General features: G+C 34.5%; 1 protein-coding gene across 2 annotated transcripts in view; it reads left to right on the top strand.

The window, feature by feature from the left end:
- The window catches only part of FOCAD (focadhesin), a 140,125-nt gene that overhangs the window by 59,071 nt on the left and 65,966 nt on the right, over positions 1 to 15,088 (top strand). For both annotated transcript variants that reach the window (XM_087926563.1, XM_026718356.2), the window contains exon 16: positions 9,134 to 9,268. In XM_087926563.1, the coding sequence (XP_087782689.1) occupies positions 9,134 to 9,268 (135 nt within the window). The remainder of the gene's footprint in view (positions 1 to 9,133; positions 9,269 to 15,088) is intronic.

Raw genomic sequence — 15,088 nt, 5'->3', positions numbered from 1 at the left:
ACTACTTACAACCTATTCTCAAATTTATGACTTCCTGTTTTGGACAGGTCACGTGATCACATTTTGGGCACTTGGCAACCAGGTCACATTTTCAACTGGTTGCAGCATCCCACGGTCAGAGAGGACAATGATTTGTGATATTTAATGTTGGTTTCCAGCAAAAAATAAGATCCAATTAGAAGAAGGGGTTTGCCTAACAAGCATATTATTAAGTTTATGATTGCAGGTGACTCACTTTATGACCATTGTAAAAATGGTCATAAAATTGAATTCATCATGTGCCTTATAACTACAATGATTTGCAACCAATGTAGTTATAAGTCAAGGGCTACCTGTAATATTTTTTTGTATAAAATAAATATCTGGGAGGGACTCCACAGCTCTAAACTCAACTTTATGTTATAGCACAGTCAGCAATATAACATAATAAAACATTTATACCCAACAAATTTTATCTTTACAATATGCAATATTTAAATTTTATAACATTTTCTTTACTATGGAAATTAGATAAATGAGTATGCTTTTTAGAATATATCCTGTGCCTTGAATGAGAATATACAATCTGATTATTAGTATCTCGCCTAATCTGAGATTCTTATTGGATAAATATAAGATGATTTTTAAAACTGTAATGCTGGAGTTACAAAAATCATAACCTATCTTTAATCCACCCTGATCTATCTTTCTTTCTTTCTCTTTCTTTCTTTCTTTCTTTCTTTCTTTCTTTCTTTCTTTCTTTCTTTCTTTCTTTCTTTCTTTCTTTCTTTCTTTCTTTCTTTCTTTCTTTCTTTCTTTCTTTCTCCATTGATTTACTGTATCTCAACAAAATTCCAAGGGCATTTGGAAAAGATCAGTAGCTTTAAAAGCTAGGGAAATTTTGACTTTGTCTGTTATGAACAAGGGGAACCCAACCACCAGCAGAGAAGCCTGGCTGACTGGCTGCAAATCACGATTGGTGAATGAACCCCACTGAGCTGGAAATAATACCGTGACTCAAAGTATGATAATCATCAATGCTATTATGTTACCTTGGTGAATATCTGTCTTGATTTAGGTTTTGATTTTTAAAAAAAAGCATTAATCTTTTTTTATAGTGTTTCAACTTAAAGGACCCTGGGGGCCGGGGGCCAGATGTCACGCTTAAAGTTGCTCTGTGATAAGATGATAACTATGGTGCATGTTTTGAACTATAAACATGTAAAACTGAGGAACTTTGTTGAGAAACATTTATACCAGTAAGTTTAAATAGGATGATTTCATTACAGTTGTAGAGACTGGGAAATGGTTCTGGAGTGAGAGTGCCCTAGTTGAGCAACTTTTTAGGGGCCAATTTAAAACTTTGAGACTGTATGCTGGAGAAAACTTAAATTTGTTTAAAATTAAAATTCTTTGAAAATTGAACTGTGTTAAGAATTAAGTTAATATATTTATCAGTGTTCAGTAACATATCCATGCTATCACATTAAATAATGCAGTTCAACAGGACAGTTTAGAATAACTGGCTGAATTTGGCCCTAACCTGCTGATCGTTTATCTCTGCCCTAGCGAATATACAGTCCTTTTGAAAACCATCATTGAGTGTAATGTTTTGTGGATACATTTATTATTTTGAAAAAAAGTCAACCTTTTAAGATACAGATTATTAGATTAGATGTTGCAGTCTGACTGAATATTCCAGTTTAATACCAGCACTCCTCAACAAGCAATCAAATTCACTTTATTATCCTCAAGTTTAAGAGAATTATTCCTTTTTCACTTTCATTTAACAGTGGTATATCTTTTTTAATGATGATGGTTAGCAAACATGTGTTTAAACTCTTGTTGTATCTCTTTCCTCCCTTTATATAATTATTCTGATCTGGGGATCATATTAGGCATTTCCTCTGATAGTAAATCAATATTTTGGCTAATTGGAAAGTATTCAGAGAGCAGCTTAATATAGAGGTGTTTGGAAGACAAATGGGAGAACAGTCAGAAGGAACTGTGTATATTTACCCTGAAGGGTGGGGAAGATAAAGATTAAAGGGTCATAGAAAGTCATCATTGTATATAAACTTATCTCAAAGGATCTCAGGCAGAAAACAATGCTGACACACTTAGTGTGGTCAAAAGTAACACTTAAGGATCTGTAATCTTAAATCCAGAGCAAGTTTGATATAAAAGTTAGAAACCAAGAGACTGTGAGTACTTTGTAAAATATTTTCTTTTTATTATTTTATAATATAAAATACAAAAGTACAAATGCAAATATTAGAAAAAATAGGGGAGATAAAAGAGAAGAGAAAAGTGCAGGAAAAAAAGGAAAAAGAAAGAAAAGACATTGACTTCCGACTCCCATTGGAACAGTAGAATTAGAAGTAACATTGAACCTCAAATTTTTACTTTTACATAATAGTATAAACTAGCCATTTCTATACCAACAGATCCATCTAATCAGTAAAATCCAAAATCAAATTTCACTTTTTTCCACTTCAAGCACAAAGTCCAGCAATGGTTTCCAAGTGGAAGTAAAAGTAATTGTGTTTTTCTTTTTCTTTTATCAAAGTAGTCAATTTAGTCATCTCTGCTAACTCCATCAGGTTTTGCAACTAGTCATTGTGGGGATTAAAGTGTGCTTTCATTTTTGTGCATAAAGTAATCTTGCTGCCATCAACATATATAACCAAAAGAAAAAAAAATCCAAGTCTTTTTCCATTAAAACCAAGAGAAAAGTTTCTAATGTTAGCTTTATACTTAGCTACAATGTTACTTTGAGAATCTTCTTTATTAGAATATGAATCCTACTCCAATATTTCTTTGCTTTATCACATGTCCACCATAAAAGATAAAAAGTCCCTTTTTTACATTTACATTTCCAACATTCATTTGAAGTACCTTTATACATTCCTGTATTTACACTTGTAATTTAACGTAAATTTTAAAACTTCCATCCACATATTCTCCCATTGTTCAAGCTTCACATTGTATCCAAAGTTCCTTCCCACTGAATCATACAATGTTTTACATATTCACTTTCCAAATTCAAATTCAATAATGTTTTATAGACCCTAGCAATATGTTCATCACTACCCCACAGGAGGATTTCCAATCCATTTTTAAGAGAGTCAAACCCATAGCTCTTTTTGTCTAATTTAAATCTTCCTTTCAGTTGTAAATATGTAAACCAATGGCAGACATGTCCTTCTGATTCTAGCTCTTCCTTAGACCTGAGGATAGGATCATCACAATTAAAAGTCCAGCTTTGCCACCATTTCTTTTCTAAAAAAGTTTCCTGGGGGAGGGACACCCAAAGAGGTATCCTCAAAGAAAACCTTGTTTTATATTTATTCCAAACTCTTAGAATGGCATGTCTAGCAAAGTGTTAAAAATCAACATTTTCTTTAACCTTGTCATACCATAAATAACCATGCCATCCAAATCTTAATTCATAACCTTCTAAATCAAGTAGCCTCTTATTCTGGAGGTTCACCCACTCTTTTGGCTAGACCAAACACCAAGCATCGACATACCGTTTCAGTGTCTCTTTGTTGGATTGTAACATGACTAGATAACTAAAAGTGTTCAGACTGACTGTGAATAACCCAAGGTTGGCTTCTTTGTATAGACTATACACATGCACTCACTCACTCACTCACAAACATACTCTTTTACAGACATTTTTTGGTGATTTTTATTTTGTGTACTTTCCAAAAGCACCAAAATGTGTAACTATTTTGCAAAATTAATGTTCCTATCCTCCAAATGGGAATTCATATTAAGTAAGAATTCTTTGGGACCATGACACTATTATTCCCAGGTGAGTCAATATGAAATTGAAGTCTGATGCTGCTAACAAAGGTAAAATATTTACTTACTTGTTACTAGGGCTAAGATCTGCTCTTATAGACTTGATCGGTATCGGTGTGTTGCCATCACCTCATTGGCCAGGCTCTGGATCTTGATGTAAAATTATAAAAGAATTTACAATCTTAAATGACATACTTCTAAAATAATAGTCATTTATAAGAATGTCTCTAATAATTTCTTAATGATTTTTTTTTTTGCAAAATAAAAAATGTTGGTGTCATTTTACACTAAAACACACAGAGACGCAACAGACACAACAGATTCACTGTTCTTTCCATTTTTTTTGGTGGTATGATGTATTGATTAATAATTTTTTCAATTAGTTTGTAAATAAATATGATTTCTCCCAATTTCAGGATTTTGTTTTCATTTTCTCTTTTGCCTGTATACATTCTCCACATGAATTGTTTTGTCTAGTTATTGAGATCAATGTTTTCTAAAGTGGAGGTGGAGAAATGTCATTTTCACTCAACATATAATCAGATTAAGTTTCAGTAGCTGTCAACATGAGTTACACTGGAATTGTCTTCATGGATCCATCTGTTCGTTAAAAGGACTTAACTCAATAGGAGTTCTTAAAAGCTTTATCGTTACTGATTTTGAAACGGTTCCTCTAAAGTATTTCTACAGCCGTCAAAGTGGCTGTTTAATTCTGATGCCCAGGGTTTTGATTTTTTTCTAGCATAAAATATTGCTATAGTGATTTCATTAACTCATTATCTTTTCAATATGAGCATCCCAGACACAATGTCAACTCATTTATCTGCCGATACAGATATTTGATTCTCCCACTTGGCAGAGACAACTACAGTTTTCTTACAATTTTTTATAGATTATAAACTGTTTTTGGCATCTACTTCCTTGATTTTGAATAAAAACCAGATGTATAACCCTAACTTAGACACTACTTTGTCGTCTTCCCCTTAGTATCATCTTGCTGTTTTAATTTTTGCAAGGATATATATTATTTTTTCTAGCCAATTTTTCTTGTCAACATTTCTGCTGCCATTACAGTATAGATTTGAATGATTCATGATAATTGCAGGCAACTGGCAGAAACCTGCAGATATGATAATAATGTCTGAAAAGTTGAAATTCCTGAAGGGAACTTTTATGCATTTCTGTGCATGGATTGACCCCAGGGAAATCCATTGAAGTCTTCATTACAATGGTTTACTCCCTGCAGAGATTCGGCGGGGGGTGGGTGGGTGGGCAGCACTTCCAGCCTTGGAGGAAAACTAAAGGAGAAACCAGATTAACTATCAAAAAAGTACATTAGTGGTTGCTTGATCTATTTCTTCCAGTTATGATCTTACTTATTATATTTCCAACTGGCCAAAAGGATGAGGGATATGTTAGACAACTTAGGAAACTTGTGTCTCTTGAAAATTTCAGAAACTTGGAATACGGAATAAATTTTCGGAAAAAAAGTGGTCAATATTTACAGTTTTATTATTATTAGATTTTTATCCTGTCTTTTTTTACATATATAACTCAAAGCAGTGAACATATTTAATCTTCTTGCCTCTTCTTTTCTCAACAATAAGCCTGTGAGGTAGGTTGGATTGAGAGAGAGAAACAATCCCAAAGTCACCCAGCTAGCTTTCATGCCTATGAGAGGCCTAAAATTCACAATATCCTGCTTTTTAGGGCAGCATCTAGCAACTAAAGAGAACCGGCTCTCAGCTGATGCTGCTATGATGTATTTATAATAAGAAAAGTGTAAGCCTCACCATTTTAATTCTAACAAAATAACAAATTATACATTAACAATCTCATGGGGAGGCAATGGGAAAACATCAGTACTGAAGTGGAACTACTGCTATATTGCTGATTTTAAAAAAACACATATTCAATAAAGTTTGCTTTAAAAAAATAAAAAACACAAAACACTGTTTAGCTTGATCAAAATGTACACATTAAGGAAAGAAATGAAGTAAAACTGCTTAATCTATAATATTACCTCCCTTGGTAAAACCATAAAACTGAAATGAACATTTTACAATATATTTATTACCTTTTGGGAGCAGCTATTAACATCCTTGTTTCCTCTATATGTGACATTGCCATCTATGTTGAATTGCAGTTATTATCTACTCTGGAGTTCTTCAGATTTCTAAGAACTACAACTTCTAGACTTCCTGGTAGGTAAGGGTGCTGACAATACAGTTGGGAATCCTGAAACTCAAATCTTTACTCTAATTAAAATTTTAAAATGTGTGATTTTTTTTTTTTGGTATAATATCTAAAGAAGAACTTCAATATAGCAAAGAACATATGAATTTTATACTAAAAAATAAAAAGGAGACACCTAGAGCTGAGGTGGCGCAGTAATTGGAGTGCAATACTGCATGCTACTTCTGCTGACTGCCGGCTGACTCCAATTTGGCAGTTCAGATCTCACCAGGCTCAAGGTTGACTCAGCCTTCCATCCTTTCAAGGTGGTTAAAATGAGGACCCAGATTGTTGGGAACAAGATGCTAACTCTGTAAACCACTTAAAAGAGCACTGTAAAGCACTCTAAAGTGGTATATAAGTCTAAGTGCTATTGCTACTATAGATCATGAAACACAGTACTTTTAAAACTTGCCCCATGTTAATAAGATAGTGACACTTATTCATACACAGCATTCTTCAAAAACTCTATTGTTCCCAAGATTGCACATTAATGATTTGTTTGATGGCTTCTTCAGTCATGACCATATAATAAAATTCTATTGGGCAGTGGATGGATATATGTTGTTGTGTTTACTGACTAGAGCTTAGATTTCTGTGTTTAAAAATCATTTGACTTAATAAATGATATTAATACCACCTTGACATCTAGTAATACATTGCCTAGTCTAAATGTGCATTACACCTCTCTAAATTATTGCTTTTCTTGAATTTCATTCATATAGCACTCTGGGGGCACATCTAGAAAACAAACTGCTTCAGCATTGACTTACTAAGCTATAATTTTGAAGCAAGTAGGCTCATGCATGGACACAAATTACAGTCTTGTTAGATTCAAAAACTGCTGTCATTATAAAATAGTAGCATATTTCTTTTTAAAAAAATTTTTATATCAAAATATGGAGTCTTGAAAATGTATGGATTTAAAGGCTGCAAATTCCATAGGGGCTTCTGAGATGGTAAAATGTTGAAGCAGAAGCAACTTTTATTGTAGTAGCTTGTCCTGGGTCAATAATGGTCAGATAATTAGTAATGAATACAATTAGATTGCCTAAAAGTAATAAATTTTGCCATGAGTAAATGTGCAGCTCCATTGATTTATGCACAAATGGGGACAACATATTAGCATACCTCTATTATTTATAGGTTTTTTTATTAGGGCTATATTTATTCAAATCTTTGAGTTCTACTAAAACTACTTCTTTAGAATCTTACCTCCAGTGACAGATGGTGCTCACTTTGTTCAGAGATTTTTGCCAAACATTTTTCATTTTTGATAATATGTGTGATGAAAACAGTTTCAAATATGATTCATCTTTTTTACTGTTAATATTAATGTATTTTAAGGGAATGTTAATGAATTGTAGTTCTGACTAGAACTTTTTCAAATTGGTATCCTTTTAATGGTAAATTGCTATTTCCAACTATAAAAAAAACCTACCTGTTTCTCCAAAATTGATTTTATATATGAACCAGATTTTACTATTTTGTTGATGGATCTTTTCTTATCTATTGACACAAAGGATTTTGTATCACTCTAACAATGATCCGGCAAGGATCTAGCTATGAATAAATACAACAAATTTGTGATAATTATTTGAGAATTCTTCTTTAGAATAGGCCCCCTAAATGTATCTGTCTACATTATTTATTCCTTCTAGTTATTGGGATTTAGGCAATACTATATTGTCTTTCAGGGTAATCACTGTATTAGATACCCATGCATAGAATGATGTGAACGTGTCTGAGAAAAATGGATTTCGATTGTGTATATGGCATGTGAAATGTGCTCGAACAGATTTGTATTGCATGATTACCATTAGCAGGGAATACTGCATGTGGCATAGGTGTGGCTAAAGCTGTTGACCTTGTCTACATAGTTCTAACTTTGATGTCAAGTTGATCACAGATATGAGCAGTATCTGTGGGCTCATCTATGATGACCATGGCGTATTAGAATGTAAGAGGAATAAATCAAAATAGAACACAATTAATTAGAAAAAAGAGAAAAGGAAGGAAGGAGGGAGGGAGGAAAGGAAAGAAGGAAGACGAAAGAGAAAGAACTAACTAGAGATTAATAAAAATAGTCAGATTTGAAAGATCTGATCAGATTTAAAAGTATAAGAAAGTGAAAAAAATGAGCCCTGATTAAAAAAGTATTTTAAGATAGATTAAAGGCATGAATGGAAAATGGACATAAGGAAATTTTATGCCAGGAATAGAGAACATAATTATTTTAGTGTGTGCCACAATGTGGAGTTAATGGAAAATATACATGATTATCAAAAGAAGCAAAACTGCATAAACAATATGCTCTGACCACTTAAACAATATGCTCTGACCACTTTATTCATCTTGTTATATGGGAGTGAGAGTTATACCGTATATCAGGAGAAACAAAAAGAACGTTCAATTCAATAGGAGAGATATATTTAATGTGGAAAACAAGTACAGTCAAGAATGATATGAAAAAAGGTGAATGGATTGAGAGGATGGGAAAACCAGGCAATTTGTGGGAGTTGATGAGATCCTGAAAAAGGCAGATGAGAATTTTAATAAAGCAAAGGCAATGTTTGCTGCAGTCTGTGGGCATGCTGGAAGGAAGAATGGCTTACAAGGACAAAAAAGTGTATAGTGAGTGCTGTTGATGTAAACTAGTTCTAGCTGAGTTTGTTTTTCTTACGTCATGCCTTTAATTTCTTTTGCTTACTATTTTTACTCCCATTCTATGTTTTGCATAATATTGCCTAAATCAAAAGGGAATTGTATGATGATATATATGCATCATTTATGCTTTTCAATCCCAAGGCATTGGATATAGCCAGTCAGTTGAAGCTAACCAGATCTGGATTTCATTAATACCTTTACTATATCCATAAATATCAACCGTATAACATGGATTTAATTTTGGTTAAATTTTAGTTGCTTAATAATAATTGAGTTTCTATCTGAAACATGGCACTTCTGGTTTACAATGAGAGCCTACAAGATATAATTTGTAAGTGATACTTCTAATCCATATATCATATATTTTTAAACATATTTTAAACACACACACACAGAGACAGACTGTGTGATGCTAAAAGAAGCCTTTGTTTCTCTGTTCCAGGTTGTTTGCATTCGCTCTACATGGAATGCCCTCTCACCAAAACTGAGCTGTGATACCCGGCCACTTATTTTGAAAACCCTCAATGAACTATTCTCTCTAGTCCCTTCGTTAATGGTGAATTCGACTGAATATGAGGTATGTATCTCATACTGGCCTGCTTTTTTAAAAATCCGTAATTTTAAATAAGGCAGTCAAGTGAGTACCTCCTTGAAGATTGTTTATGAACATAAGTGAAGGAAACTGAACTTGCAGAGTTGAGGCAGTGTTCTAATGACATTATTGGAAAGCAGTACCGCCAGATTTCCTTTGCTATTTTCCATTCAGCTTTGAAGGATTGCTATTTTTATAGACAACGGACAACCTTGGTGTTCTTCAAAAAAGCTAAGCAGGATTGGTCCTCATTAGTATTTGGATAGCAGATCACTTTGAATTTGCATGCCATAGGCAAGGTTAAGAAATTGAAAAATATTCCAACAGATAGCAGTGGCAAAACATTTTGTTGTTGTTGCCAGTACTCTAAAGCAGACTTTATCTTTACCTCTAAGTAAAATGCATTAAATATATTGGAGGATTTGAGAAGTGGGTCAGATCAATCATAGAAACTACTCAGGGTCAGAACTAATGTTTATAGGTATCCTCGTCTTACGACCACGATTGAGCCCAAAATTTCTGTTGCTAAGCGAGACAGTTGTTAAGTGACCTTTGTGCTCTTTTTATGACTGTTTTTGCCATGGTTGTTAAATGAACCATGACAGTTGCTAAGTTAATAACACAGTTGTTAACTGAATCTGGCTTCCCCATTGACTTTGCTTGTCAGAAGGTTGCAAAAGGAGATCACATGACCCCAGGACACTGCAACCGTCGTAAATATAAGTCAGTTACCAAGTGTCTAAATTTTGGTCACATGACCATGGGGGATGGACATAAGTAGAAAAATGGTCATAGGACACTTTTTCAGTGCCGTTGTAATTTTGGTCACTAAACAAACCATCAAGGACTACCTATATATCGGCTATCATTTCATAGCTGAGTAGCGATTAAAACTAGAATGGACTGAAGAGCTGAAGGTTTTTATGATCATTTTGTTAAAGTTGAAAGTCTGGTACTTTCATGGAACTATTGAGGATTTCTTAAAAACTTATGAAAAGGGAATCATATTCAGGAAGAATCAATCTAAATAGGTATTTGCCCTTAGTGTTCTCATTGGCTGGAACCATCTATATAATCAGTTAATTTTAAATAGTTTTGTTTGCCACAAGTAAATAAGACTGCTCCCGATTAGACCAAAAGCTTATCTACCTCAGCATTTGATTCTAACGAAGCCATCCTAAATACTTCAATAGACGCAATATGAATGTATTAGCACTCTCTCCTTATGTTGCCTAGCAACTAGTATTCAGAGGCATACTGCATTTTATAAATAATCTGCAAGTAGCTAGTTGGATAACTCTATTCTGTACAAATTCGACTGTTAAATGTCTAAAAGATTTCAAATGTTCATTCCACTAAGCATGCTATTTTCTTCTTGAGGTGAAAACCTCCAAATAATTTAACCTTTTGTTATTGGAGAGTTTGTACAACACTGTAATCATTTGGGTGGTGCTTTTCTGCATTTTTCCCGCCTGCATTTTTTTAAAGTAAATGAGCAGAATTGTACTAATGCTATATAATTGAATCAAATCTTGTAACAGTGGCAGTTAGGTATTCAATTTATTTCATAAAATGCCAATCTAATGTGAAAGAGTTATGAAAAAGACAAATTCCATTTTATACGCCTATACATACACCTAAGGTGATTGCTTGGTATATTTTTGGTATATTTTAGTTATACAGGTAGTCCTCAACTTGCAATCACAATTGAGTCCAAAATTTCTGTTCCTGAACAAGACTCTTAAATAACATTTCCCCCATTTTCAGACCTTTCTTGCCACAGTTGTTAAGTGAATCACTGCAGTTGTTAAATTAGTAACCTGGTTATTAAGTGAAACTGGCTTCCCCATTTCCTTTGCTTATCAGAAGGTCGCAAAATGTGATCTTGTGATCATGGGACTTTGAAACCATCCTAAACACATGACAGTTGCCAAGCATCCTAATTTTGATGATTTGACCATGGGGATGATGCAACAGTCCTAAGTGTGAAAACGGACATAAGTCACTTTTTCCAGGGCCTTTGTAATTTTGAATGGTCACTAAATGAATGGTTGTAAGTTGAGGACAGTAATGTTGGGCTTCAGTTTGTTTTGTTTTGTCCTGATGGAAATAATGGTCACGAGGAGAGGAGAGTCTCTTTGACTGACCCAAAGAAAACCCTTCCATACGAACTAAAAAGAGAACCGTCAGCATGGCTAAATTGAAGCCGGGAAGGCAGCTGAGACAGAAGTGAAAAAGAGAGGAAAGATCTTGTAACAGTGTGCTTAGTCTTGGTAAGAATCACTCCAATTTCTGCAGTGGAATTTTCCTTGGAAAGTGGGAATCAAAGGATTAACGATCCTTTGCAATTAACGATTGGGAGTGACTGTCAGATTTAGTAAAGAAAAAAAAGATATTGCGGCTAGAAGTAACTTTAAAAGTAAAGGCAGATTGGATTGGTTAACCCAAATTTCTGGACTGTATTTTTACTACTGAACTTGAAGAACTTTGGGAAACTATTGGAAAACAATCTTATTCAGAGACATATTGATTGTAGTTAAAGTGTTTTAATTCAGCGAGTTTTGTTCTCTTTCAATAATCCAGCGTGCTTTTGAACATCCTGTTACAGCCTATTGTTTACAGTGTAATAGCAGCAGCCATCGGAGCAATAAATTCCTCCCACCCAGTAAATAACAGCTGCTAGTAAAACAATTAACCGTTTCCTTGCAGACTCTCAATACTACCTCATTACTATAATCAAACACTGATTAATTCATTGCCTCAAAACTTACAGCTTTTCTACCTCATTACCTATATCAATGATTAGATAATCAATTTCTATAAAATAATTTAATGGTTTAATTGATTTATTGTTTTAATTGATTAGTATGATTAGAGTGTTTAGTGCAAATGGTGTGATTACTGATTAGTTTAAAAAATCAAGATTCATGCAATTTAATTGATTAGTAAAATTAGTGATTTAGTGAATTTAATTGAACAGTGTGATTAGTGATTAGTGTAATTAATTGATTAGCAATTAGTGTAATTAATTGATTAGCAATTAGTGTAATTAATTGATTAGGCTGATAGTTGCTTAGCAAAATTATTTGACTAGAGAGATTATTGCAATTGATTGATTGGTGTGATATTGGCTATATTGATTACCCAAAATTGTTTCATTAAGTAATTTAATCAACGTATCACCTTAACAAACCTATCATGCCAAGAAAAAAATCCAATGCCAAACCACAACCGAAAGAGAAACCAAAAGAGAAAGCCTTAAATGCTATAAAACTCTAAAGGATAATGAAAATTCCATCAAATGTTCTCTATGTAACAAATACGCTCATGATGACTGCTTGGGATTACCCAAGCAAATGATTCAATACCTAGAAACATCCAATGAGTTTCCATATCTCTGCAAATCATGCAGACCCAAACTGTTCTGTTTGAAAGAGTTGATACCATAGAAACGCGAATATCATCCCTTGACACCATAGCAGCATCCCTGGCTGCTTTAAAAGAAAGATTATCCAACCTTGAACAAAAAGACACAATGCAAAAACCTGAACATCCAATAGCTACAAACCATATCTCTACCCAACAACCACAACCCAATCCACAAAAAAACATAAATCAGACAAATAATGATACCCCAATTCTCATCAGAGAAGCTGTTGAGCGCGATCGGAAACGTCCAAACAGCATCTTATTTGGTCTAGAGGACATCAATGACAATGATGACATCACAACTTTCTGAAACATCATCAGTGATTATCAAGCATCAACCATCTCCCCTGATAAAATACTTGACATTTCTCACATTGGCTTAGAGCTCAAAAACAGACGGCTCTGTGGCCCCACGCTTCTGCAGGGTCATTTGCAAAAATGAATTAAGCAAACGTAAATTCATTTATACTGTAAATTCACACGCCAAAAACAACACCAACCATAAAAACCTCCGATCTCGTCCTGCCCTAACCTTACAGCAATGTGCCCGCTCCCATATACTACGCACAGAACTCAAAAATCGTCTAGACAATGGAGAGAAGGACCTGTACATTGACTACCATGCTGACTGTATCAAAAGTAAGTCACACAACCTGCAACTCAGCTTTAACCTTCAACCACAATCCTACTTCAACCAATCCACCATCACCCAAGACTAGGCACGCACGCCCCTATCTACCTCAATTCCAACTACAGCTGGCCTTAAATGCAAGCTACTCAACGCAAGAAGCCTTGTGAATAAAATACCTGAATTTCTCCTCTTACTAAATATGGCTAAATTCGACATCATATTTGTCTGTGAAACATGGCTCAACGCATCTCTCCCTGACTCCATTACCACAGTAAGAGACCATCATATTTACTGATCAGATCGTAAAATTCGTAGAGGAGGTGGTGTAGCTATCTTCTATAAAGTCCTTACATCTAAAAAACATCCAAGTTACCCAAGAACTTGCTCTTCCTGAGACCATCATCTGTGAACTCACCTTAAATATCACATTTTGGTTCTTACTATGTTACAGAGCCCCTGATTATGACATCGAACATGTAAACAAGCTAAATTCACGACTAATATGGGCAACATCCTGCGCACATGCTGTTATCTTTCTTGGTGACTTCAATCTACCTCATATTAACTGGACCCTAAACGAATGTACAACTCAACCCATACGTGCAACCTTCTACAGTGCTGTTGCAAATCTGGGACTGGAACAACTAGTAACCAACAATACAATGTTGAAAAAGCACTATGCAATCTAAGACCATCTCTATCTATTGGACCGGATGGAAAATGTACCTACTTCTTAAAAAAGCTATCCACTGCCATAGCTGAACCTCTAAGCATAATCTTTGAAAAATCTTTCAGGACCAGCTCCTTGCCTAACCTATGGTCACAAGCCACGGTCATCCCCATCTTCAAAAAGGGAGACCCCAGCCTAGTTGAAAATTACAGACCAATCTCCCTATGCTGCATCACCTGTAAAGTCATGGAATCAATTATTAACCAATCCATTATCCTCCACTTAGAGACAAACAACCTATTCTCTAATAAACAATTTGGTTTCAGAAAAAAACTGTCCTGTAATCTGCTACTCTTACATTGCAAAAACATATGGACTACACAACTTGATTAGGGCAAAACAATAGACACAATCTACATAGACTTCTGTAAAGCCTTTGATTCAGTGGAACATGACAAACTACTCCTAAAACTAAAATCTTATGGTATCTCTGCACAACTGCATAACTGGATAGAAGCATTCCTGTCAAACAGACAACAAATGGTCAAAATTGGGAGCGTCCTATCAAATTCTGTACCTGTCAATAGTGGTGTCCCCCAAGGCAGTGTTCTAGGACCAACTCTCTTCATAATCTGCATAAATGATCTCTGTGATCATATTAAGAGTAACTGCGTTCTTTTTGCTGATGATGTAAAGCTGTTCAATACCACAGACAATACTGCTACCCTTCAGAAAGATCTTGACTATGTATCAGAATGGTCAAACAAATGTCAACTTCAAATCTCAACAAATAAATTGTCTGTCTTACAAATTGGCAAAAAAACCCACCAGAAAATAAAATACAAGCTGAATAGTCAAGACCTTGTTGATGATCCAAGCTCTGTCAAGGACCTTGGAATAGTCATCTCTAATGATCTAAGTGCTAGAGCCCACTGTAACTACATAGCCAAAAAGGCATTAAGAGTTGTTAATCTAATCCTACGTAGCTTTTTCTCTGGTAATATCACACTACTAACTAGAGCATACAAAACATTTTCTAGACCAATACTTGAATACAGCTCATCAGTCTGGAACC

Source organism: Pseudonaja textilis, chromosome 2, assembly GCF_049901715.1.
Source record: "Pseudonaja textilis isolate UNSWEBS1 chromosome 2, rPseTex1.2, whole genome shotgun sequence".
Taxonomy (NCBI): domain Eukaryota; kingdom Metazoa; phylum Chordata; class Lepidosauria; order Squamata; family Elapidae; genus Pseudonaja; species Pseudonaja textilis.
The sequence above is the reverse complement of the archived record's forward strand: the minus strand, read 5'-3'. Positions and strand labels throughout refer to the sequence as shown.